We start from the raw sequence: 26,864 nt of genomic DNA, 5'->3' as shown, positions 1-26,864 counted from the left end.
TTTCTATGGGTATGTATATATAATATAAGATTTGTGTGTTGATTTTTACATACATACATTACATACTGTAATTTCTCCTTTCATTCGTGGACTGTTAATTTACTCCGAGACAGCAGGGGTCGCTCTTTGTGAGACTTCATCTCTGCCAGTTAGCATGCTAGCAATCAACAACAGAATATCCCGGACAACTAGCGTCTTAATTTAACCCAACACAAAGGTAAGCCTTACCCTAAATAAAACAACAAGCACTGACATGTGGATTCAAGACTTAAAAAGAAAGAATTAAAGCTCTTATGTCGTATTTTTAATTGCAGTTATTTCGACAATTTCCCCCACCGTTTTGTTTGGCTTAGGTTAGCTGCATGCTAACTAGCTCGATCAGTTAGCTCTCGTGCTATCGTCAGAGTGTCTGGATTACTCACAGTATTTTTTTATTTTGAAATGTACCATCACTTTTCATCACTGTATAGGATTTATTTTTCAGTATGAGCACACTGGTGTACAAACCAAGAGTTAGTCAAGAAAACAATTTAGAGTATGCTACCTTTCCGATAATCTGTATTGTTAGCAGGTTAACTACCTGCTACTGTCACCGCCTACTGTAACTGCGAACTGAGTCTCCAGCATCGTCTGCTCCAACTTTAACTCTTAATCACACACAATGAAGATGGCTTTGTTTAAATGTTATGTATAGTTGTTAATATACATTTTTTTTTTAAATGTATGACATGTATTTGGTTAATAGATAAATGTCAGGAACAAGACAATTTGCGTCCTAAGCCTTTTATCATTCTTTTTTAGAGCTACTTCTGTGGATAATTTAAAGTAGTATGTTGAGTTTTAGAAGTGCTTTGGTTGGTATGATCTGTTTTCTCAATCTGCTCAGAAACAGTCATTCATAGTTGTCATTTACAATCAGAGGTGGAAGAATTATTCATATATTGTACCAGAGTCTAGGAATACTCTGTTGCAAGTAAAAGTCTTGCATTCAAAATGTTACTCAAGTAGAAGTACAAAAGTGTTGGCATCAAAATATACTGAAAATACCAAAAAATAAAAGTACTCATTATACAAGATTTCCCTCTGAATTGTAGTGGGGTAGATGTACAAAGTAGTAAAAAAATGGAAATACTAAAGTGCAAGTACAATACTTGAGTAAATCTACTTTGTTACTTTACAACACTGACTGTAATTGATGGGTTTAAGTAGTATGTTTTGAGTTTTACAAGTGCTTATTTTGTTCTGGTCTGTTTTGTCAATCTGCTCAGAAACTGCCATTGATAATTGTCATTTACAATTGTTTGAAGTAAAAAAGTTAGGTGTGACAAGGGTCTGAAATTGTCTGAACATTTCTTTTTTGCTCTCAATTGTATTGTCTGCCGTGCCACCTATGACATCTAGCGTATCTATGTGGAGTGATTTATTATAGTATTTAGTAACCACTATCTCTTTAGTACCAGAACGTTTACATGTGTTTTTATAATATGACCTGACCTGACATACTTACCACCTGGCGCTAATTTAATTCCCTAGGTGTGAATCTGAATATGTTCTCACTGATGACTTGTACACAATAGTATGAATGACTCAACACCACAGCAATGATATCACTTCTGTTGTTGGCACTGAAAGCAGATGTTCTCTGACGCTGCTGGTGAACACAACAGACAGTTTATTCAACTTTACACAAAATGTTTCGCTGTTGTTTTGGTGGCGTTACCTTTATATTGTGTAGTGATGCATTTGAACTAGTGTTGCACGGTGTACCGATACTTGAAAGGTACCGCGATACCCTGCCGTTAAAAACGGTACGATTCCTCCGTTTCATTAGTATCGGTACTTTAAGAATGACGGGGAAAAGTACTCCGGTGAGAAAGCGCTGTTTAATAAGAGCCGTGTGTGTTCAGCGCTCTGCTTCCACTCCTTGCACTGCAGCCGTGCCTGTAGTCCCGCTCCTCTCAAGCACGTTCTAAGTCCCTCCCCTCTCTCGTGCACGCGGCCACGCGCTAGCTGCCAGAGAGCATGTGAGAAAACGAGAAGCATGGCTGCAAGTGGGAGTGCAACTGCCGCTGCGCCTCGGCTTGGTGACAAAAAAGACGCCAGAAGTCTGTGAACGGGCCGTTCAGGTGTTCAGAGCAGAGCTTCCTGTCGGAGCGCAGAGCGTGATGTGCACTGAAAAGTTTTTCTGTCGCAATATTATCGTTGAGCAAACTTAACTAGCAAACTAGCATCACTATCTGCTAACGTTAGCTTTAGCCTTCGTTTTCTATTAGTTTTTTTCATAGGCTATAAACGGAGGTGGTATAAGTATATATCTTGTACTTGAGTAAAAGTAGAAGTACCCAGGTCTTGTACTTGAGTTAAAGTAGAAGTACCAGAATGTAGGAACAATCCTGCAATCAAAATGTTCCTCAAATAAAAGTACAAAAGTATTATCATCAAAATATAGTTAAAGTAGCGACAGTAAAAGTAGAAGTGCTCAGGTCTTGTACTAGAAGCACCAGAGTGTAGGAATACTCTGTTACAGTAAAAGTACTGCATTCAAAATGTTCCTCAAGTAAAAGTATTAAAGTAGCGACAGTAAAAGTAGTCATTGTGCAGATTGGTCCATTTCAGAATAATATATATGATATGTTTTATAATGATTGATCATGAAAGTGTTCTCAAAGCTGGTAAATGTGCAGCTAGTTTGAATGACTTTGTAGACTGCAGGGCAGCTGGTGGATTTACTCCAGGTGGAACTAAAGTCTGATTTAACACTTGATTATATTTCACATCATTCATCCAGATCTGTGAAGTAACTAAAGGGATTAAATACATGTAGTGGAGGAAAAGTACACCATTATTTCTGAACTGTAGTGGATTAGAAGTACAAAGTAGCAAAAGAAACATTGAAATACTTAAATAAAGTACAAGTATCTCAAAATTGTACCCAAGTAGTACTTGAGTTTATGAATTTAGTTACTTTACACCAGTGGCTATAAAGATAGAAAGACTAAGCCTTGCACAGAGGCATGAAAATACATTTTCAAAATGCTCAACAGTGCTGCCAAAATGTTAAACTCACTGCTACACAATTAAAATAAATGCTTTTATATATATTTATATTAGATGTGACTCTTTGGCGTTTCTGTTCTTAGTAACACTGCTGCTTTAGTTGTTCTGACTGCTAAAATCATCTGTTATTCCTAATTTTAAAGCCGATATTCCGTGTTTCCCTTTTTTTAAGAAAAGTATCGAAAAAGAATCGGAATCGCAATTCTTGACTTGGTATCGGTATCGAAACCAAAATGTTGGTATCGTGACAACACTAATTTGAACACAAGTGTACAGTATCTGTGAGGCAACGCTTTTTGCTACATTTCTTTCCTTATATTAAAAGTCAAAGTGCTGCCCCACAGCAGATTTAAAAGGGTCTTAGACCAATTTTTTTTCTGGCTTTGCCCTCCAGATATACTGACTGAGTATACACAACTCGGTTTAGCTGAGTTCACTTAAAGTGTGATGACTTCGAGTAAAATCCACTGCGTTTGCACAGTTCTTCTACAGCAGGGGTCTCAAACCTTTTTTAGGATGAGAGCTACTTTAAAAAAATAAAACAAGTCGTGAGCTACTTTTAATCCTCTTTTTTTGCAGTGTATATATTTAGCACATTTTAACATTATTATATGCTTACCTTTAACCTTTGTGTGCTGTTTGGGTCTGTGGGACCCGTTTTCAGTGTTTACTAAAAGAACATGTATGCAATTTAATTATTTTAACCTGCTTTATTTGGCGGTGAACCTAACCTCCTCTAGGGGGGTCCGGGGGCATGCTCCACCGGGAAGATTTTTTTTTTTTAAATGTTGAAGTGAAACGCATAAATCTGGTGCGCTTTCAGCACACAATGAATTGATGGATAAAGCTCTCAACACTCTATGAAAGGGAGCTGTATACTTTTCAATAATCCAAACATCTTTAGAATATGATCACAACCAATAACAAATCATTTAAACTTGTTTATTCTTATATTATGTTACCTAGTTAGCATTCTTTTTTTAATTTATGCATATTTTACTAATCACTCCCCTTTTAAACTGTTTTTTGTTTTTTTATAGTACACATTGGAATGATTGCTTACTTTATCTTTTACAACTATATTACATAGATAAAGGTGTGCTCTCTCTAGCTCTCTGTTTCGCTCGCTCACAGAGGCTGTGTGCTCCTCCGTGGCGATGACGGCTTGCACAAAAAATAAATAATAAACATATTTGTAAAGTGGGGGAAACAGGATTTCGAAAAGTGGGTGGGACATGTCCCCCCTGTCCCCAGTTGAAATTACGCCATGCGTATTTGTATGGTATTTGTGCGATACATATATATGCAAGTTGCAACACACACACAGTAAAACTCTGCCCGGCCTCATGTGTTGTATCGGCTGGCACGACTAGGCTGTTCAATGGGGCTGATGTGTAGATTCTGCCAGAAGGAAAGGTCACATGAAGAGGTGAGCTGCCGCTCCACATTGCTTTTCTTCCCGACTGCAACGCTGGTCCCGCAAATCAAGCAAGAACGTGAACGTGAACATTCCTCAAAAAGCAATACTGTTGAAGCTTAAATGAACTTAAATATATGGTTTCTCCACTGCCCCTTAGACCTCATTTAAAGCTTTAATGATGGGACTACTTGCAGTGTTTTGCAGCCTGCAGGGGTTTCTGCCCTTAGGGGTCAACATGTCAAACTTAAGTGTTTGTAATGGTGTGAGCCAGGTGACTGGACACATTAGATATGCATTGAGGTCACTCCTGCCTTTAACCTCCGGTGCCTGGCCGAGTGAGGAGGGTTTTAGGGAGGAAGTACAGGGAGGAGGTAAAGCCTGGTAGCTAATGCTTTTCTGCCCGCTCAAATCCCCTGCAATGTAATTGTGGTTCTGCACAAAGTCAGGGATGAGAGCGAGGCAAGCTGATCGCTGGAGAAAAATCAATAGTTCATAGCTTTTCTGAGATTGAGTTTTTAGGAAAGGACGAGCACCATGACCGAGGGCAGAATATGAAATCGCTCCCACAGAGGCCCGACACACGCTCTGAAATCGATCCCCAGTCCCTGTACCAATTATAGTTTTAAGGTTTGTCTGTGGCTTGCTGCAGTCCTCAAAGACCAACGCTTTGGAAGTAGACATTGTGTTCACTGACACTTCGACAAGGGTTGCAATTTGTTGTATCCCCCTTGGAAATTGCTGACTGAAAGGCCTTCATACCTCTAGTGTTTAATTTGGAGCAGAGATTGATTTCTCCTTTCTTTTGGTCAGGGGGACTGAAGCTCAGGAAAAAAAGCATTGTGGTCATAACTGCCTCCTCATGTATCATATGTGTACAGATATATTCATTCATTTTAATTCATAGATTGAATTAAATACCAAAATATCTATGATCTGCTTGGCCACATTAATTGTACAAACACTGCTGTGAAGTTCAGGCTGGTTTGTCTTCACATGATGAAGGTGGGAAAGTGTTTTACTAGGATTGTGATGATCAACCGGTCCATGGATTGTTTACCTTTCCTCTGCCATCTACTAGAATTGGAATGGACATTTATGAGTAAGTCATTCGGTCTGTTATATGATGACTTTTGATTGCATCCCTTTACTTAAAAAACCTTGCTGTGCTTACTGCCGACACAGATAGTCAATATTTGTTATATAAGTGTATAGATTGTCTGGTGAAAGTTCAGTAACAACTATCACGCTGCTTTTGTCCTGTGCTGATGGTCGTTTATGTTTTTGGAAAGTGGAGTCTTTGATAGACACATCTACCAGAGTTTGGTTAATGTATGTTCTTTAAAATTAAAAGACGTGTCAGAAGAAAACAACTTTTAATTTGGGATCATTTATTGGCTGGTTTATTTGGTTGCCTTGCTGAGGGGTTGGAGGTGTGCAGCTTGGTGTTGCATCTCTTTATCTAACAATTGTTCCAATACTCTGTTGCAAAATTGAAACTGAAGAGAATGACCATAGTCCTGTTTTTAATTGACATACATTGCCTGTCCTTTATCTTCTTCACAGTAAAGCCACCTCTTATCGTGCCAGTCTTTATGCTTTTAGCGTGAAGCAGCAGCAGAAGTTATGGCAGTAACCAAATACAGCCGACACAGTGTAACGAGAATACACAGAGTATAACTGTGAGGCTGCTATCAATGTCATAACATCCCACTGGATTACATGCATGCATAGTTTTCTTGAGAATCTGCCATGCTCCAGTTGGCAATCTGAATACAACACAACCTCTGCCACAACAAATAATATCTACAATATTGAGATATCGTTTCTGAGTGTAAACACTTCGGATAGGGCAGAAAAATAGGGTTTAATTTTATGACGTTTTTAAGGATTATTCCTTTGCGCTCTATGGCAGATATGTCCAGCTATTTCACTATTCAAATCTGTGTTTGTTTCACATCTCAGTGCATGGGTATTTACGGAGGAAGCAGTCGTGTGCCGGGAGTGTTTCAATACAGCGTGCGTCTTCATCAGAGTCCACCTGTCCACGAACCTGTATTTGATTTCTCTCTCATACCTCTGCTGGATTTTCTTTTGTCCCCATCCAACCACTTTGTGTGGCAATTTATCTCTGCGAGTGGTTCCTCAGACGGTGGCCCACCTTTCATTCGCCACCTGTTTTTCCATTTGGCCTCTATCATATTCTTTTTCATTTTCTGTCCCTATAACCCCCTTACTTTATCTTCGTCTCAGTCCATATTGCTACTGTTTAACAATGAAGAACAATCGGTGGTTCTCCAAAGATTTTTTTATATAGACCATTTTTAAACTGGGCGGGAAAAAGCTTCATAAAAACGTTCATTTTGCTTTGGCAAGATGGAGCAATGTGATTAGAGCGATGTTGGCACAACAAAGCCCTTTTTGTTCCTAAATTGTTGGTGCATTCTGCGCTATGTAAACACAGCACAGGTAGCACCCATGACAATAAAACCGATTAAAAGATAAAATAATAACAATATTACAATTACTTTTACTCATTGTTCCCATTAAGACTCCCTTTTTCCTCTGGATCAGGCTCCGACTGTGTTCCAGCCGAGTGTTTAGCAGCGTACTCCCGTACTAACATCTAGACCCATCCAAAAGATGTTTCTGTTACATGGGACTACACTGTTCCTGTGAAGAAGATATCTTAGAAGTTAATATATATATATAATAATAAGTTTTCCATTTTCATACTACATACTATGCAGAATTTTAAGGTTAAAATAAATGTTTTTCTCCTATTACCTTTTGGCTTTTATCGTAAAAAAAGGTCACTTACATTAGAATCCAGAATATGTTCACTCTGTAAGTGTGATGGAAAACTATTATTCATCATGCTACTTGACTTTATTAATCGGTCATTTTCTATCACCCTGACAGTCCCACGATGGTGATCTTGACGTTCTGACAAGGAAACATGTTTTAATTTAAAGGATTTGTGAAGGCTCTATGTTTGCTAAAGCATTAAAACAGACTAAGCTGATTCAAAGGGTTTTTAAAAAAAGCAGTTAATCTGTTAAAGTCTTTTGTAAATGGTCATGCTTTCAGTTTCCAGTCTGTTCAGATGTTAGATTTCACACAGCCTCTAAGCAGCATCACTCAATGCTTCACCTCCATTCAGTGAAACCATCAACTCCCAGACGTCACAATTTGTTACGCTGCTTTTGGCCCCAATTTATTGATGAAGACATTAAAGGCTCCGGGTGTGAGAGAAAGGTAGAGGTTCCAGGAATGGTAAAAATAGAAAATACAGTATTGAAGAGTGGATCAAGAATTGGCCGCAGATTAACAGCACGAGGACCCAGAAGGAAATAGACTGGTTTTATAAAGCGTTGGAAAGAAATGACAAAACAGTCAACTATCAGCCACTGACCTCGAAGCAAGATGAATCTTTTTTATATATCTGGCATTGTGTCTAGATCAGGGGTTTTCAAAGTGTGGTAAGGTGAGCCTCCCCTCAGACAACATAAGAACAGCCGCGCCCCCCCCCCCCCCTCCCAATTATTATTGCTATTATTATTATTGTTGTTGTTGCTATAATGCAGGGGTATTCAATTGCATTTGAAAGAGTTCCAGTAAGAGAAAATGTCATTAAATGCTCTGTTTTCGCTGTCTACCTTTCCATTTTTTGCGCACGCCATTTTAAATTACTCACTGCTGTTTCTCTCTTCTTGTCTCGTCTATGTGTGTGTGTTTGAATCTATCGTGCCCACTCACTGACTGCACCGATTTGATTGGCTGAGTAGCGTCACCTCCTTAAAACATTGAACAATAACTTTAAAAAAACAAAAACTTTTTTTAACTTTCTCAACATCGTGGATACATCCTTATATGCTCCCGGCAACACACTGCACGTCAACTTTGCCTCCTTATTACACTCACCCCTGCTTTAGTGGGAACAATGAGTCTGCGTCTTTGATGCTCACAGGCGGATGATGCGGGGATGCAATGTGGACAGGAATAAACGCAGATCATCCTCTGGCTGCAGCCTTTACCGGTACTTGCTTTTGATCAAAGTCAATGCGGAAAACCCGCACTCACACAGGTAGGTGGAGTGAAGGGAATGAGCACTTTTACAGCCTTTTTGGCGAGGTGGGGGAACTCGGTCTCCACAGATAGCCAAAAGTGTGCAAGTGACGTTTTCTGTCTCCTCTCTCCCTTTAGGTAACTTCACTAAACATCGACCCATGTTGCCGCTCGCATAAAGTTAGCTGAAGTTAACTAGCTAGATTTGACTCATTCTCGTTATTTTTTTCTCACGCTGCACCTCTCCCCCGGGGAGGCGCGCCTCACACTTTGAAAACCGCTGGTCGAGATGGTGTCCAGTTTTGTGTGAATTTCCCCTTGCAAAAATATGGAAATACAGTCTCTGTACACTCCTATCCCATAATTAACCAATGACACTGAATTGTGTGTTTAGTTCGCATACAAAGAAGCGTAATATCCAAAAGAGGGAGACAAAAGTCTGATTGTTATTTAATGCATGGAATAAATAGTCATGGAGGCATTAGGGCTGAATAAGGCACATACAGTATATGTGGGCACGCTGTTGAAGTTTGTTAGAGTTTGTGTGTGTGCGTGCGTGCGTATCGTTTCTGTGTGACTTGAAGGTAATTTGGGAACCTTGGGTTTGGCCAGTGGCTCCAACTCCCCCCCATCCATCAGAGTCCTGGGAGGCCGCTTGTTTATTTACAGTTCATTTTGGAGACTTAATTGCAATTGTGGCGGCTATTGATCTCAGAACAGGCTCGGGCCATCGATCTCCCGCCGTCCCCCAACGGGTCAGGGACAATTCATCCAGCCAAAACACCACAAACCTCGATAACGGGCGATGTGGCTGCATGAATTAAATGATATTGAATCTTAACTGGATTAATCAAAAGATACAGAGCCTGTGTGTTGCATTACAATGAGCTGTTTTTTCTTCGTTTTCTATAGCCTTGTTAGGAGAATGTGTCTCACGCAGCTAGACAGGATTTTCGTGAAGATGGGATTTAAACTCTATCAACTAATCACACTCACATTGTCGGTTTCTAGGGGGCAAACTGCTTCCATCTGGCGTGTGCTGATGCAGATGGACATCAGGACTGAACATTGACGAGTGGAAGTGACGGATTCCTTCTCCTCACCCTCTTGCCCCCGACACCTTCTGTCACGCTGGCAATGTCAAGAGTCCCGAGTCCCCCTCCCCCTGCGGAAATGTCCAGCGGGCCCGTGGCCGAGAGCTGGTGTTACACACAGGTACAGCTAAAAACACTATATCTATCTTTAACGTCAACTACATCAAATATTCTTAGCTTTACTGACTGTTTTCTGCGTTGCCAGATCAAAGTGGTGAAGTTCTCTTACATGTGGACCATCAACAACTTCAGCTTCTGTCGTGAGGAGATGGGAGAGGTCATCAAGAGCTCCACCTTCTCTTCTGGGGCCAACGACAAGCTGAAATGGTGGGCGGGCAAGAAAGCCATGTTGTTCATCATATTCTAAAATCTAGTATTCGTTATCATACTGCAGTGTACAGGAATTGAAACCGCCAATTTTGAGTCTGCCATCAGATAAGGGATCATCAATTTTGATCCCCAATCAAGCAAACCTTACACAAAATAGAATTTCACATACTCGTATATACGCAATGGTTTTCTGATGAGAAGTGCTCTATTCAGTGTTATCATTAAACTGGTCATTTACTTCAAACTAATCAACATATTTGACGATATACTTGCACAGCAGTATTTATACAAACATTCAGGGACTATAGGGTCATTTTTCAAGTATCTTCCTTCTCATCAAATAAATATGTTTTTCAAAAGTGTGAATCACAGCGACCACAAGAGGCCCTTGAGTAAACAGTCCTAAATATGCACAACAAATATTAAGCTGACGAGTCAGAAGAATGCAAGCACTAGTGAGTGCTCTGTTAGCCTGCTGTATTCATAACGATCAGAAAAAGCATGAAGACACAGTGTAGACAGACAACTTTACATTAAAACTGCATGTATCAAAATTCTTTAGTAAGGAGAGATTCATTTATTTGAAGAGATCCTAAATATTACACCCTCTCACCATCAGGTGTTTGCGAGTGAATCCGAAGGGCCTGGACGAGGAGAGCAAAGACTACCTGTCTCTCTACCTGCTGCTGGTCAGCTGTCCGAAGGCCGAGGTGCGCGCCAAGTTCAAATTCTCCATCCTCAACGCCAAGGGAGAGGAGACCAAAGCCATGGGTGAGCCACTGGGGGGCAACAACTTTCAAACAGTCGGATCTAACATCCTGTGGAGTTGGCAGTTTTCCTGTACTTTTTAAAATCACACTTTTTCTTTCCTTTTCTGGACTTCTTTTTGTCCTGATGGCCTGCAGAAAGCCAGAGGGCATATCGCTTTGTCCAGGGGAAAGACTGGGGCTTCAAAAAGTTCATCCGCAGAGACTTCCTCCTAGATGAGGCCAACGGTCTTCTACCTGACGACAAGCTCACGCTCTTCTGCGAGGTACGCTGCCTAGTCTTGGTGTACACCCTTTATCACTCCAGTGCATTTTTAAGTATTGCATTTAATTGAATATCTCTCCTTCAGGTGAGCGTGGTGCAGGACTCGGTGAACATATCTGGGCAGAACACGATGAACATGGTGAAGGTTCCTGACTGCCGGCTAGCGGACGAGCTGGGGGGATTGTGGGAAAACTCCCGCTTCACAGACTGCTCCCTGTGTGTGGCAGGACAGGAGTTTCAGGCTCACAAAGCCATCCTCGCAGGTGCAGACACCAGGCACACTCATTATACCGTATTTGGTCCTGCAGTGTGTGGGTGTAATATTTGAACTTTAATTGTTACCGTTGCTTGACAGATTACTCGCACATTGACATATTGTTCTTATATAACTGCTTCCAGCACGTTCCCCTGTATTCAGCGCCATGTTTGAGCACGAGATGGAGGAAAGCAAAAAGGTGAGCCAATGGTGCCTTCCGCTTTTTTTACTCCTAGAAATGAATTGTTTTGTTCCTCAGCGGCTCACTCAGATGTTCCCCGCTGTGTGGAGGAGTTACAGTGAGTGAAGGATTGTGGGCTGTCAAACGGCTGCAGCACGGAGCTGTTTGCAGAAGCTGAATGATAGCGCTTCTGAAATGAAATTGTCCTGCCGTACTTGGGGGTCAGGATTCATCCTTCACTGACAGAGCTGCAGAAGCAGAGAATTGCTTTTTCTTTTTCATCTGTGCACATGTGACTGTACGAAATGAAATTGCAGGAGAAGCAGCCCAGATTATTTTTATTTTTTTTACCAAGGTCAATTTCTGTTACAAAGTTTTAAAAGAATGAAATATTTCACTTTTGTAAATTTGAAACATAGAGTCGATTTTATCTGCAGATAGAAAACATGACAATAGAGTGCCACAGTCCTAAAACCCGGAACTAAACTCCTTCCGGTTCCTTCGACTAAAACGCAATGCAATTTCTGAAAATAGCTGGAAATAAGGTCTGTGGTTGAAACACATTTAAGAGACGGATCCCGTTTTGTTCAGCCGGATAATATCCACATGTCTACCCTACTTTTATAATTTTCGAATCATAAATCTAGTCTCCAGAAGCAAAATGCTAACGTTATGCTATAAACGAACTACAGCAGGGTGCAGCCTCAACCTCACGCCAACTTGAGATCCATATTCAAAACTACAGATTCAAAATTGTGCAAGTTGAAGCGTTTGTTTTAACAGTTTGCACGAGGCAGGTACTTTCTTTCCAGCAGAACACGGGGAAAAACAAACTTAGCGGGAGTGTTCGGTGTAATGACTTAAAACGGCCTCGACAACTTCTGTAGTCCCATTCAGCCACTTGTTAACAACCATCGTTTTTCCATCGTCTTAAATGTGTGTCAACCACAGACCTTATTTCCAGCTCATGGCATTGCTTTTTTGTCGAAAGGAACCGGAAGTGGTCAAATGCTAACTTACTTCCGGGTTTTAGGCCGCGTCACTGTGGCACTCTATATAATGGTTTTAAATTATGTTTTTAAATGTACAGCAAGCTTTTTTTGTGTGGTCACATTGCTTGATTTGCTACAAGGTTACAATAAGTGCACATATTGATTTATTGGCTAGTCATGACAAATATGAAATCTGTTGGAGTTTTGAATCAGAAGCGTTCACAAGCAGATTAAAATGTGGTTTATTGTTGCATATTTGTTAAGTATTTCTCCAAAGTGTCTTTAAACACTGTGTAGAGATTCACAGCCAAATAGTTATCGAAATGCTCTTTATTTTTGTGGCATAATGCAAAAAACGTGCTGCGATCATTTTGTTCATGCTATAGTTTAAGCTCATGTCACAGGATTCTAACCTTGGTGTCTCTCCCTCTCAGAACCGTGTGGAGATCAACGATGTGGAGCCGGAGGTTTTCAAAGAGATGATGTGCTTCATTTACACAGACAAAGCTCCCAACCTGGACAAGATGGCTGACGACTTGCTGGCCGCGGCTGACAAGGTATTAGAACAATAGTGCAATGTTAATTTTGAAATATGAATATAACTCTGAATATTAACAATCTACTGATCTTCTAGTATCAATGTCTGCACACAGCACCAGATTAGGGGTGGGAGATAAATCTGATCGACTCAATGCATATGCGCTGGTTCTATATTTAATATAATATGCAAATATCAAAATATATATTGTATACTGCTGGATAACCCCAAAACATGGAGTTATTAGCGCCCAGACCAACAACATCTGTTACTGCAGATAGAATTGCGGTCTTATCTGTATTTAATGTGACGAAAGCAAACACTGTGAGCTTTCAGATGTCATAAGGTGATGAGATGAATTAAGTGCACACTAATCACTAACCCTATTATCCCAGTAAGTCATGATTCCACTCCTCTATGACACAGATTTAATTTAGTTAAGTATCACTAAATCTGTCACAGCAGATACCTCCTGAGTCCTGTTGAAGACATGCAGAGTGCTCATGTTGTCCCCTCTCTCTCTCTCTCTCTCTCTCTCTCTCTCTCTCTCTCTCTCTCTCTCTCTCTCTCTCTCTCTCTCCCTGTAGTATGCTCTGGAGAGACTGAAGGTCATGTGTGAGGACGCGCTGTGCACCAGTCTGTCTGTGGAGAACGCAGCGGAGATCCTCATCCTGGCGGACCTGCACAGCGCCGACCAGCTGAAAACTCAGGCCGTCGACTTCATCAACTAGTGAGTTCACTCGTCGTCACTTCTTACAGATCCTCAGAAGTCCTCTGAACAGTTTGTCTCTGTTCCTTGTCCTCTTTGTCTCGCCATTGTTACTGATGACACCAGACTCACACAGCGTCACCCTCTCGCCTCCTCCCAATAATTTTATTTCACATGTCCCCCATGGAGGGGTCTGTCTGACATTATTAAAAGCTTCCAGAAGGATCAGGACAACCTGACTTCTCACTGCCTGCCTCGATGAATGAGGTGCTAAATCTGAACATGTGTCTGTGCTCAGCTCACACATATTGCTCCAGATTGTTTCCTTTCATTTATAGAGCTGAAACAATTATTTGATTTGTACATCGACCAAAAACGAACTGTCACAAATCATCATAAAGATTTATTCATTTAAGTAATTTTTCTAGAAAAATGCCAAACATTGTCTAGTTTTAGTTTTCTATGATCTGTTTTTGCCGTATTATGCTTTTTGGGGTTCAGCTTTCCTGTAGTGTGTTGTATAGGTTTTTGTGCATGTAAATGGTCTGCAATGGCTAAAATCCCAGCAGAGGGAGTTTCTCTCCAACACACTGAAACCTCCGTAACATTAATATTAAAGGGGACCTATTATGCAAAATCTACTTTTTCATGTCTTTTAGACAAAGAAGATTCGCTCACTTTTTGTCCTGAAAATGAGCTGATCAGATTTTGGCCACTTTATGATGTCATAACGATGTGTTGTCTTGTGTAACCATTAGCCAATCACCAACCAAGGTACCCCCCCCCCCCCCCCCCCCTTATCACCTGAATCTCCTCCTAGAGCACCATTGTGTTCTTTGTAACCAAATGGGTGTGGGGAGGGGCTCCTTATTTTCTCAAACTTTTTCTGTCAGGCCCCCCCTTTGGAGAAAAAAAAAAGTCGGGCCCCCCCAACACAAATAGTCAGGCTCAGTGGCGGCGCCAGAGATTTTTTTTGGGGGTGCTGTGGGGTAGCTTGACGTTTCATAGAGGGTGCTCAAACATTTAGGGTTTCCCATTAATGTACCGGTCGCTACAGTGGAATTTTCTACTGCAACATTCCCCACGCAAATACAGAGTGTGACTGTTGCAATGAAGGCTCGATAATCAGCTCATGGCATATAGGTGTAAAGTGCTATTTTTATAGGTGGTGTGTGGACCTCACATAGGGGGGTCCGGGGGTAAGCTCGTCCAGGAAGATTTTTAAATATTGAAGTTAAAAGCATCAATCTGGTGCACTTTGAGAGCAACATGAAGAGATCTATGGTTCTCATTCATAACACTCCGTTCGATGTCTCACTATGGGATGCGCCTCATCGCGGAGCAAACAGAAGCATCAATCTCATTACGCCAATCCTGATTGGCCGGTGATTCTTGCCGTCAACGTCAGGGGAAATCACCCCCTATAAGTAGCCTGCGCCACGACGCATGCGTCATTCAAACACCTCTTCTCGCTTCAGAGCACATCTCGAACGGTAGCCGGGCTAGCTTAACAGTCCACAGACTGAACCCAAAGCTAATTTTCGGTCGACGGGCGTTAGCCGGCTACCCGATTCTCTCACAGAAGAGTATTATAGTCAACCTCGCCGTTCTTCCTCTGGAGTAAGGTAAGGTTTTGACTTGAAGTTAGCAACACACCAGTTGCTAACTTGTGTTTTTTCCCTCACTACCGACACCACGGTAGCAAGGACACTTTTTTCTTCTCTCTTCCACGGAGGAGAAAAGGATTACAGGAATATTACCATACCAGGTAATATCCTTGAGAGAAAAAGACCCACGCTGTCCTTTTTTCCCCCGGATTAAAGACAGATCGGTAAAAAAATTCTCGAACGTACCTGTCATGAGCGGACCCTCTCCACGCCTCACGGCGAACGAGATGGATGCCTCTCCCCCTCACACCAGAGGAGTCAGGAACTCGGAGGCTCGGCGCTGCGGTTGCGGGTTGAAAGTGTCAGGCACAGACTCACACCAGATCTGTTCGTCCTGCCTCGGGCTGGAACACGCCCAGGAGGCCATCGACAACCCCGGCTCGTGCGGACATTGTGCCCGCCTCACCGTGAAGAGCCTCCACCGAAGGTTAGCGCAACAAGTTAACCTGTCGGGACGGGACCCCCTCATGTCCACTGATCCGCCGACCGGCAATCAGGACACGGGGACGTCTGCCGCAGAGATGGAGCCCCTCACTGCGGTCTGGAGCTCACCGACAGCGGCACCCGCAGAACCGGAATCCCGCGCCATATCAGGCCGAGATCCGGTGGCGGCAAGAAACGCGGGAACGGGGCCCCACGCTATACCAAGCTGGGGCTCCCGACTGGACCTCACCATGGTTTCACCCGCGGAAGATGTCCTGGAGTTAGACTGCATGGAGGACGAAGAGTACACCTCTGAGTTCCTCCTGTCTGACTCGGATGAGCAAGAAGACGACGTCTTCGTGTCACCAGCTCAGGCTGCAAAGCCGGGAGCGATGGCTGCTCTCTCGGCGATAGCACACCAGCTTCGCCCTGTCTCAGTATGGACCTACAAGCCGTGTGTCAGCGCGCTGCGGCCAGACTAGACAAGTTGGCCGAGAAATCTGCTCTGTTTAAAACACCGAAGACGCAGAGGTCGCAGCCCATCCCGAGTCCCCAGCCTAGGCTGGAGACGAGGGCAAGTTGGCCGAGAAAATCTCCGGTTTCGGCTGCAGCTCAGGCTCAGCCAACCCAGAATTTCGGCCAGCAGTCGAGGAAGAAGAAGCGAGCGGCGTGACAGCCCCTCCTTCTCCCCTCCGTGAATGTGTTCCCGCCGCCTCGAGAGATGCCTAAACGCCACCCTCAAGTCCGCACAAACACATGTCACACGTTGGTTGATTCCTCTGTCATTAAACATTTGCCGCTGACGCATCCAGGCCGAGGGCCGAGGGCGCAGCTCAGAAAAATGAATAGAAAATCAATAAAACCAATTTTCTCCCCTTTTGAGAGCAGCAACGGCATCTCTCAAAAGGCGGATTATTGACGGGTCTGTGAAGGCACCACCGCCACGCGCAGTGCCGGCTGGAGCTGTAAGTGTGACATCTCAGCTGGCTCTAATGCCCCTTTCACACCAGCGCCTTTTCAGCTCCGGCTCGGAGCTAGAGCCTGAAAAGCACCGGGTTTTCCAGTTCACACCGGAGCTGCGCCGGCTCTTAGCTCCGGAATCCGCTTCATTTCCAGCTCCAAAAAATTGTCGGTCCAGAGGCAAGAGCTTTGGAGCTAAGAGGTGACGACGCTTACGTCTCTCTTACGTCGAGGCGTGCAGGAAACTAAACCCACCTCCCATGGGTCGACTGTTATGCCTGCCTACAAGCAGTAGTGCCTATAAACACACTTTATAAAGTCAGGCAACACTAACCAGGCTTCGTGTGATTCTGTTTATTTGTGCCTTACTTTGACCATCCGTTCACTGTTATCGATCATTGTGGAGAGAGGCAGACGTTGTTTTGTATTATTGCAGCTATCGGATGCAAGTAGTCAGTTTAGCTTCGGTTGCTATGCTAACATCACCCGTTTTATACCAGAGAAACTTTCATAACAGCGTTGTGATACCAAACAGTGTCAATTCAGACTGACACACATTCACTTAGGCTAAGGGGAACTGGGGATATGCATCAGCTGCTTGTGTGAGTCGGACAGTGAATACTTTAGAGCGGCCGCTGCAGTGTGAGCTAACCGGGAGCTAACGGGAGAATAAACTCCTGTGGAAGAGCAGCACTGCAGCAGTCGGTAAATGCTGCAGAAACACATTAATAAACAATGAACCACGGCACTCTGGAGAAAAGTATAAGGTTGGAGAAGTCGTTATTCAATTTATTCTGGCTTCGTGTGATTAAAAGCAACACGATCATCGACCCGACGCAGTTGTTGTTGTTGTTGTGAGCTGCCGTAATGGCTGCCGTTGGGGGGAAAATCAGCGATGTAAACGGTGACGTCATGACGCAGCAAGGGCAGCTCTGGGGCGCCAGTGGGCGGTGTGCACAGAGCGGGAGCTGAAAAGGGAAACCGGAGCTGAACCAGAAAAGCTCCCGCTCGGAGCTAGAAACTGAAAAGCGCTGGTGTGAAAGCCGCATAAGGAGCATGCAGCAGGAGATACTCACGACACCCAAGCTGCCTCGAACTCTGCTCGGTTTAAAACACCGAAGACGCAGAGGTCGCAGCCCATCCCGAGTCCCCAGCCCAGGCTGGAGACGAGGGCAAGTTGGCCGAGAAAATCTCCGGTTCCGGCTGCAGCTCAGGCTCAGCCAACCCAGAATTTCGGCCAGCAGTCGAGGAAGAAGAAGCGAGCGGCGTGACAGCCCCTCCTTCTCCCCTCCGTGAATGTGTTCCCGCCGCCTCGAGAGATGCCTCAACGTCATCTTCAAGTCCGCACAAACACATGTCACATCTTTCTGTCTGAATAAACCATTTTCCGCTGACGCATCCAGGCTCCGGCCAAGGGCGCAGCTCAAAAAAATGAAAAGAAAGACAATAAACAGTCCGTTAACCATGGCCTCTCTCAAAAGGCGGATAATAAACGGGTCTGTGAAGGCACCACCGCCACGCGCATGCGCAGTGCCGGTTGGGGCTTTAAGGGCACTACCGCCACGTGCGTACGCAGTGCCGGCTAGAGCTGTAAAGAACGGCCCGTCAATCCTTCCCCTTTCAAGAGCAGCTACGGCATCTCTCAAAGGACGGATTATTGACGGGTCCGTGAAGCCACCGCCACACACATGCGCAGTGCCGGCCGGGGCTTTAAGGGCACCACCGGCACGCGCAGGCGCAGTGCCGACTGGAGCCGTGAGGGCACCACCGGCACACACATGCGCAGTACCGGCTGGAGCTGTAAAGGCACCTCCGTCACGCACATGCGCAGTGCCGGTCGGAGCCACAAGAGTGACATCCCAGCTGGCTCTAAGGAGCATACAGCAGGAGATACTCACGATGTCTGCCTGGGCTTCTCAAAACAGTTCTAATTTATCTGTTTTCACAAACCCAGAGAGAGTCAACCCACATTCTGGAGAGAGAGGTTCTCTCTCTCCTAGAAAGAAGGGTTTTATCTATAAAGCCCACCGAGCGGAGTCAGATTACGGAGGAAAATGTCCTCGTAAAGCACCCGCTCAACATGGGCCTCATAATAAAACTAAACCCCGAACGCCACGGCTTACGGAGAGTTTTGGTGATTATGAAATGCGTAGTGGCACTACACCCGACTATTCCAGTGCGGGACGCGCCTACGGGACCACCTTCCTTTCACGGAAGGTGGTCACCACGGACGCAGGTCAGACGGGCTGACAGGGGACTTACGAGGGTCGCCCGGTGAGAGGTCTCTAGAACAGAGACTTCCAGCGGGCACGCGTAAATTACCCGGAGCTTTTAGCGGTGTTCCCCACCCAAAAAATGCTTCCTGCCTTCTCTCAGAGGACATCATGTCCTCGTGAGGATAGACAACACGATATTGTGTATGAACCGCCAGGGGAGATTGCGTTGTCTCCAGTCACACACACTGGCACACAAACTGATCCCGTGGAGCGGCAGACGTCTCCTCTCTCTGAGAACGACACAAGTACCGGGTGTTATGCACCTCGGGACATAACTACTGTCCAGAGGTGCACCACTCTATGCAGACTGGACTCCTCATCCAAGGATCGTGAGTCTGCTGTGGGTGCGTTACGGCGGAGCCGCGTTAAGTCTGTTCGTAAGGGGAGAAAATGCTCAATGACAGCTGTTCTCTTTAATGCACGATTTAAACGCACCGTTAGGCGGGGACGCACTCGTACACGATTGACCTCCGGGTCCTCTGTACACATTCCCACCCCTGGTTCTGTTCCCCTTAACTCCGGCCAGAGTGAAAGAGCAACGCCACACACGTACTCTGATGTTTCCGCCCTAGCCCGCAACGTACGGGCTGGCGGGGATATATCAGCTGTTGTGCGGGCAGCCGTGGCAGCCCCCACCACGCAGGGACAGATTGTCTCAGGCGGGGGGAGGCGATCCTTCACCCACGCCCAGAGCGCGGGGCACTATGGGCCTGACCCGTGAGTGGTACAATCTGAATACAGTGGGACTCCCTCAGAAGGTGATGAACACTATTCAGAGTGCGAGAGCTTCCTCCACCAGGTCTCTTTACAACTGTAAGTGGAGGGTGTTTGAGGAGTGGTGCCTTCAAGAAGGACACATCTCTTTTCAATGTCCTGTCGGGGTGATTTTATCATTTCTACAGGACTTGATCGATAAACACAGAGCTTTCTCCACGATCAAGGTGTACCTGGCTGCTATTGCTGCATGCCATGTGGGCTTTGAGGGTAAGACGGCTAGCCAATATCCTTTGGTTTGCCGTTTTATGAAGGGAACTCGCAGGCTCCTCCCTGTCTCCAGGTCGCTGGTGCCCTTATGGGACCTGGCAGTGGTTTTAAATGGGCTCAGAATGACCCCATTTGAACCCCTGGAAGGAGCTGACATGAAACATCTGTCACTCAAGACAGTGCTGTTACTGGCCCTGGCATCCGCCAAGCGGGTCAGTGATATCCATGCACTGTCTGTACATCCCTCATGCACTCAGTTCGCCCCAGGGCAAACGAGAGTGTTGTTGAAACCCAACCCTGCCTTTACACCAAAGGTGGTTGGTTCGTGTACCCCAATTGACATTGAGGCATTTCCTCCGCAGCTGGTTTCCTCCGGGGAGCAGCAGCAGGATCTGTTGTGTCCAGTCCGGGCTTTGCACACATATATGGACAGATCAAAGGAGCTTCGTCTTAATGACCAACTCTTCGTGTCCTGGGCTAAACCTCACAAGGGTAAGCCTGTTACTAAGCAACGACTATCCCACTGGATCGTGGAGGCGATTGCTTTGGCCTATACGAGTCAGAATCGGCAAGCACCTTCGGGTCTGCGGGCTCACTCGACTCGGGGCCTGGCTACATCCTGGGCTTTGTTCAAGGGTGTTTCCATCCAAGACATCTGTGCAGTGGCGAGCTGGTCCTCGGCGTTCACTTTTGTCCGCTTTTACAGACTGGACGTCTCTGCTCCAAGCGTGGCCCGAGCAGTGCTGGGCACCTTGTTGAGTCGGGACTCCACATGTTAAGTTCTGGTTGATCGGTGATCTTCGAGATAAGCTCGTCTGGCAATACGGGAGCTACAATATCCCATAGTGAGACATCAAACGGAGTGTTATGAATGAGAACTATAGGTTACTTACGTAACCCCAGTACCCAGAGTAACATGAAGTGAGATGTCTCACCAGACGGCCCTCCTTGCTATGGTGAAGCGAGAAGAGGTGCTTATTTTGAATGACGCATGCATCGTGGTGCAGGCTACTTATAGGGGGTGATTTCCCCTGACGTTGACGTCAAGAATCACCGGCCAATCAGGATTGGCGTAATGAGATTGATGCTTCTGTTTGCTCCGCAATGAGGCGCATCCCATAGTGAGACATCTCACTTCATGTTACTCTGAGGCCTGGGGTTACGTAAGTAACCTATAGATACCTCTCTCAACACCCATTTGAAACAGAACTGTTAATAGATTTACTTTTTCTTTATGGATATTTTACAAATCACCCTTTTAAACTTTATTCTTTTTTTACTGCCATATAGTATTTCATACCTGTTTTTAATTTATTCTCTGTTTTTATTTATGATCATATAAACGTGTGCCTCGGAAATAATTGTTTACATTAATGGTGACCGAACCGTTTGAGACCCACTGAGATAACACTGAGAGAGTGCTTTAGCTCACTGAATCTCTCAGTCTGACAGGAGAGGACTCTCCTCCACTTTGTTGTTGAAAAAACTCAGACTTAATAGTACTGTATCATATTATTTTCGAATCAATAATTTTTCAAAATATGAATTTTTTTTCTTTTCTTTTAATAACCATTTTTCCTCCTGGTCTCTCGTTCCCCCCCCTGTCATGCCTCTGCGCCCCCCTGGGGGGGCGCGCCCCCACGTTGAGAACCACTGATCTAAAGTAACAGACAGAGAATCAGCACTTTTGAAACAGGGCTGAAACAGAGGGGATTATGGGTAATGCTGCAATGATCTGTTTGGTGTTTCGAGCCAAACACTTCAGAGACATGTTTTGTATATATCTGAGACCTATACTATATTGATGAAAAACAGTATATAGTGGACCTTTAAAGCATGTAATGATGTCACAGTAGAGACAGAAAATACAAACACAAACCTGAACATTTGCATAATATTTCCTTTTTAAATAAAAAAGTTCTATAATATTAGATTCAGAGACGTTATACCTGTAATACCGATGGATCGCCCCCAATATAATGTTTTTTGTTTCGTCCTCCAGCCACGCTGCGGAGGTGATGGAGACGGCGGGGTGGAAGTCCATGGTGGCGTCTCACCCTCACCTGGTGGCCGAGGCGTACCGCTCCCTGGCCTCGGCGCAGTGCCCCTTCCTCGGACCCCCCCGCAAGCGCCTCAAACAATCCTAACAGCAAGACGCCGACACCCATGCATACGCACACACGCTCATGCAAATACACACAAAGACACACAGACTCCCCCCCTCACGCAGGGACAAGCTTTCCCCTCGCTGTTACCTAGTTCACTACCTATAGCCTCCCCCGGACCCCCCCCCTTCTGCCTCATCCAAACCTGCTGTATTTAGTCTCTTCTAAAGACGGAGGGAAGAAGGAGGAAGAGGAAGTGGAGGTGAAAGAGAGGGGCTGGTGAAGTGGATGTTTGTTGTTTACAAGAATAAAAACAATACCCCTCCCCCTTTCTCCTCGGCTCGGGCCCAGTGAGGTCTGACATTGTGCTCCTATCTTTGTGTGAAAACCAAACCCCTCGACACCCCGTTAGTTCCTACTTTGGAATCCGTTCGGGAGGAAGGACTGGACACCAAAACCCCAACAGAGCCGACTGTCAGGGGATGAGGAGGATGGAAGGACACATGCAGATGAATGAGGCTGTGCGTTTTATCATAAGGCTACTTTTTGCTCTGTTTGGAGTCCGAGATGCCCCCAAACTCACGAACACATGGGCCTGAGAGGGACAGAAGAAATGGGCCTGTTAGTTACAAACTAGAAGCCCCCCCCCCCCCGAGAAAGACAACAAGGGCTAGTCTAAAAAGCAGATATGGGACAAACTTAACGTTAATTCTCCTTGAGAAAGTTGGAGAAACATTGCACTAAAGTCACAGGTCACCCCTTAAGAACCCTTACCAGCAGTAAAGTAGTAATACTGTAGGCAAGCACATAGAAGAGAGCTTCATGAACTAAAGACCACCAAGAACAAGAACCCTTTAAGAAGACAGAAACAACACATGTACTCCAAAAGCTTCATTCGCATCCGTTTTCATTTTTTTTAAAGCTGGGAAGAAACAGTAGAGAGAGGGTACAGAAAAGCAACTGGACGTCTTTCTTGGGGAGATTGTATTTTGTGTGTGGATCTGTTTGTATAGCCTTGAGAGGAAAACATCTCAAGGTTTCGACGGACAAACCAACCAGGAGGCAACAAATTGTGCCTCAACTAGAATTGAGATTGAATCAGGCATGTTGATGCTATTTTGTTTCTTATTTGTTTTTCCCCCCAGAACTGTCATTTCTATTTTTTTCATAGGAATTTGTACAGAGACCAGTGATTTTGAAGCTGTGTAAACAAAAAGCATTTTCCACCGTGAAATTGAAAAAAAAGCGGACTTGTTTTCTTTGCAGGCATAAAGACTGAGGGGAAATTGAAATGAACACGTTTTAATGTTCAGAAGAGACAGAATGTGAAGAGATGCACACCGAGGCAAACCACATCAAATACATTTGAAGTTATAATTTCAAACTGGCGGAAAATGGTAATGATCGAAGGAACTGTCGTTTCTTTCCTGTAGATATCGCTGGTTATGAGAAGTGACACTTAGTTGTTGCCAATTTTTTGTTCCCAAAAGATTAAACCACAACTATTTTGTATTGAATGCAATGCAAACTTTGTCTGATATTTTTGTCTGAATTGTTTTTTATTATTTTCAGTCGGTCTCATTAGGTTTCATTTAGAGATGAATATGGGACTCCACAGATCACCTCCTAAGGAAAGGTATCAGGCAGAAAGACCGGTGTTTAAAGACATTTCATTTGATGACTCAAGTTTTTAAATCTTCTTTAAATTATGATTAAATCCTGGCATTTTAGTGTGTATTTTTTTGTTATCCCTTTACTGCATATGTAATTAACTTTTTGGAGATGTTCATATTTAATGTAACCTTTTTTTCAATTTGCACTTTCCAAAACATGAACAACTTCCTAATTTCTTTCTATGATAAAAACACTGGAGTGAAATTTGGACGAAAGGCAACCAAAGTGCTGCAATGTAAGTCATTACATTTACCCAACACTTAAGTCAAAATCTGAGGAACTTTACTTAAATACTTAAGTATTTCCATTGCATTGCACTTCTACCCCCAACATTTTCAGGTATATTTCTTTACTCCACTTTAATGATGTGAAACCTTTAAGGATTAACATTTCTGGTAAGTATATGTTGGTCTTAAAAATTCTGACGGATAAATACATACATATAGTAAAGTATATATCATACTATGATAAAACTGCATGTGTAGTAGGAGAGTTTATTAACTAATGTTTAAGCTTTGCTGTTGCAGGCCCGCTTTACTTCAGTCTTCGTCACCATGGAGGAATGAGAGAAATACGTTTTCTTCTCAAATTCAAGGTAGCAAATGGTGAGTTGTTGATGTTGTTGACAAATGTTTATTTTGAAGTATTTCTTTAATAGGGTTGATTGCTTCACATACATGTCCTTAGTGTGTACATGAGGTCTAACATTTGGCAAAAGTGTAAATTGATATGCAAAATAAGAACGCTGCAAATGCATGGGACATCCTGACATATATATAGTCTTATTTCTTAAGTATTACAAACTAACTTAACTATATCACACCTTACAAACCAAAACTTGCTATCGTCTAGTATTGGCAGATATTAGTATGGGTAGAGCAAAAGTAATTACTTTATTCAATTAATATTTTGAGAATCATTCATGCCCTTTAAAGAGAATAAAATACTAAATATGATTTATCTCCTCTCAGGATTATCTGCCTTGCCTTATGTTTAAGGTTTTCATGAGCATTATTCACAACTTTCATAAAAACTAAAGGATACATTGAAAAGTATAATTTAAAAAACAAACAATCGCCACATCAATCAATAATGAAAATATGTTTGTTCCACCCCTAATACTGTGCATTCATAAAAACAGTCTAAGACAACTCTTGTAGTCTAGAACAAGCGGATATTGGACTAAAACATATACTTTAAAGGCTGATCAATGGTAAAACAAGCATTCACTAGAATTGAAACTGGACATTCAAAGAAACATCCAAAGTATTCTCATCCAAAGTATTCTCTTTGCCCTCTGGTTAACCTGTGGGCAGGTAGGCTCCTGGGTTGTGGGAGCTGTAGTCCGGACACACTTTCTGCACCAGTCTGTAGTCGGTGCTGTAGAAAGAGACGTAGATGCAGATGACCTGGAAGGGCTTGGAGCACATCCAGGTGACGTGGCTCTGCGTCTGCTCCTGAGCGCACGTCTTGGACGGGTCGTAGTTACACAGCATCACCTTTTTGTTGCGCTCCGTCTTCTCGTAGTCCACCCAGCAGTTGAAGGTCTTGGACTCTTTGGGGTTGACCACACTCTGGCGCTCCAGATCAAACTCTACCTCCTTCATTGGGGGCACGAGGCTGACGGACACGTTGCCCACCCCTGTGGAGTTGTGGCGGAAGTAGACTCCCAGAGAGCCGTTCCCGTGATCCACAATCTTTCCCATTATCAGCAGATTCAGTTTGACCGTTTTAATGTTTGAGTAGAAGTCCCCCCAGCTGAACGTCCTGGAGAACTTGGATGCTCCATGGACTTTCAGGATGGGACGGAGCTTTATCTTTGAGGATGGGTTGGAGTGTGACTGGGAGTTTCCTCCGAGTATTTCCAGAAGTCCCTGCTTAGCATGGGGGCCGGTGAGGGGGAGTTTGGTGTTCAAATGTCCAGTTTGGAGCGCCGAGTCTTTCTGTGAAGAAGGGTCTTCAGAGGATGCTCTCTTGCTGAAGGAGACTTTATCCTGATGTTGCCCAAGAACAAACTAGACAGGAAATTAGGAGAGAAATGTGAATGTTAGGTACAAGGGGACATACATGTTTAGAGATTCAGTTTATATTCTTTAAGAATATCTATTCTACGTTACACTACTGTCCAAAAACATAAAAGTGATGTGTCCAAAATAGAAATGTATTGACTTACAACATACTTAAGCATCACAAGTAAATAGACTACTGTATATCTAACTACACACATACTATTGTTAGATCACACTCCAAAAATGCATTATATTTAATTATTTGACATGTAACTGCAAAATAATTCATAATTGTACAGGGTTATATCATGGTATGATAAAAGGTCATGGCTGAAAATAGGCTAATTTAGTTAAAACATACTTAAAATGCAAAAGATTGGTACACTTTTTTAACAAATACACTTTGCTACTCTCCACCTGCTTGCTCGTTCTTCCCCTAACATAACACCGGTGTGAATGATGTCCTTGACTTACCAAACCAAAGGTTCCTTCCAGAAGTATCCAAACAAAGTACTGTGGGGCGAACATCTCCATACTGCATGAATCCCTGTCTTAAGATCCATCCATTCACCTGGACTTCCTTCAGGCTGAGCACAGTTATAAGTCCATGTTGAAATGCTCCTTCATTTGAAAGTCTGGGAGAGTTGTTCCTGCAGAAACCCTCCTGTGTGCTGCAGCTCCCTCGCAGACACACTGGGAGGCTTTTTCAGATCTCAAGGTTTTTAACACTCAGTTTTGCTGTGTCCCCCCTCCCTCTCCCTCTCTCTCTCACCATCCCTCACACACACTCACATTCCCCTTTCTTTAAAGATATGCAGTGTTAACAATAACTCATCTGGATGTCCGGCTTGCTGTCCCCCCCCCCCCCTCTCTCTCTCTCTCTCTCTCTCTCTCTCTCTCTCTCTCTCTCTCTCTCTCTCTCTCTCTCTCTCTCTCTCTCTCTCTCTCACACACACACTCACTCCCATTCCCCTTTCTTTAAAGATATGCAGTGTTAACAATAACCCATCTGGATGTCCGGCCTGTTGTCCCCCTCCCCTTCTCTCTCCATCACTGGAAAACATCTTGCATTATCTTCTGGGTGATGAAATA

At 43.9% G+C, this 26,864-nt stretch overlaps 2 protein-coding genes across 2 annotated transcripts; one reads left to right on the top strand and one right to left on the bottom strand.

The window, feature by feature from the left end:
* The first annotated feature begins 114 nt into the window (after positions 1-114).
* Positions 115-23,611, top strand: LOC117465064 (speckle-type POZ protein). Its single transcript, XM_034107935.1, has 10 exons — positions 115-217; positions 9,554-9,757; positions 9,842-9,963; positions 10,586-10,737; positions 10,872-10,999; positions 11,084-11,261; positions 11,398-11,453; positions 12,862-12,984; positions 13,553-13,695; positions 21,987-23,611. Exons 2-10 carry the CDS (start codon positions 9,680-9,682, stop codon positions 22,129-22,131), a joined length of 1,125 nt encoding a protein of 374 aa, XP_033963826.1. The 5' UTR covers positions 115-217; positions 9,554-9,679; the 3' UTR covers positions 22,132-23,611.
* Positions 23,612-24,431: 820 nt separating this feature from the next.
* LOC117465063 (neurexophilin-1-like) lies at positions 24,432-26,443 on the bottom strand. The gene is made up of 2 exons (XM_034107934.2): positions 26,247-26,443; positions 24,432-25,778 (listed from the first exon to the last, which is right to left on the bottom strand). Exons 1-2 carry the CDS (start codon positions 26,304-26,306, stop codon positions 25,065-25,067), a joined length of 774 nt encoding a protein of 257 aa, XP_033963825.1. The 5' UTR covers positions 26,307-26,443; the 3' UTR covers positions 24,432-25,064.
* Between the last annotated feature and the right edge of the window lie 421 nt (positions 26,444-26,864).

Source organism: Pseudochaenichthys georgianus, chromosome 19 (assembly GCF_902827115.2).
Source record: "Pseudochaenichthys georgianus chromosome 19, fPseGeo1.2, whole genome shotgun sequence".
Taxonomy (NCBI): domain Eukaryota; kingdom Metazoa; phylum Chordata; class Actinopteri; order Perciformes; family Channichthyidae; genus Pseudochaenichthys; species Pseudochaenichthys georgianus.
The sequence above is the reverse complement of the archived record's forward strand: the minus strand, read 5'-3'. Positions and strand labels throughout refer to the sequence as shown.

Coding starts and splice junctions, on each gene's coding strand:
- LOC117465063 (XM_034107934.2), bottom strand. CDS start 26,306: ATGGAGATGTTCGCCCCACAGTACTTTGTTTGGATACTTCTGGAAGGA. Junction 25,779..26,246: donor TGGAAGGAACCTTTGGTTTG/GTAAGTCAAGGA, acceptor TTTCCTGTCTAG/TTTGTTCTTGGGCAACATCA.
- LOC117465064 (XM_034107935.1), top strand. CDS start 9,680: ATGTCAAGAGTCCCGAGTCCCCCTCCCCCTGCGGAAATGTCCAGCGGG. Junction 11,454..12,861: donor AGATGGAGGAAAGCAAAAAG/GTGAGCCAATGG, acceptor TCTCCCTCTCAG/AACCGTGTGGAGATCAACGA. Junction 12,985..13,552: donor TGCTGGCCGCGGCTGACAAG/GTATTAGAACAA, acceptor CTCTCCCTGTAG/TATGCTCTGGAGAGACTGAA.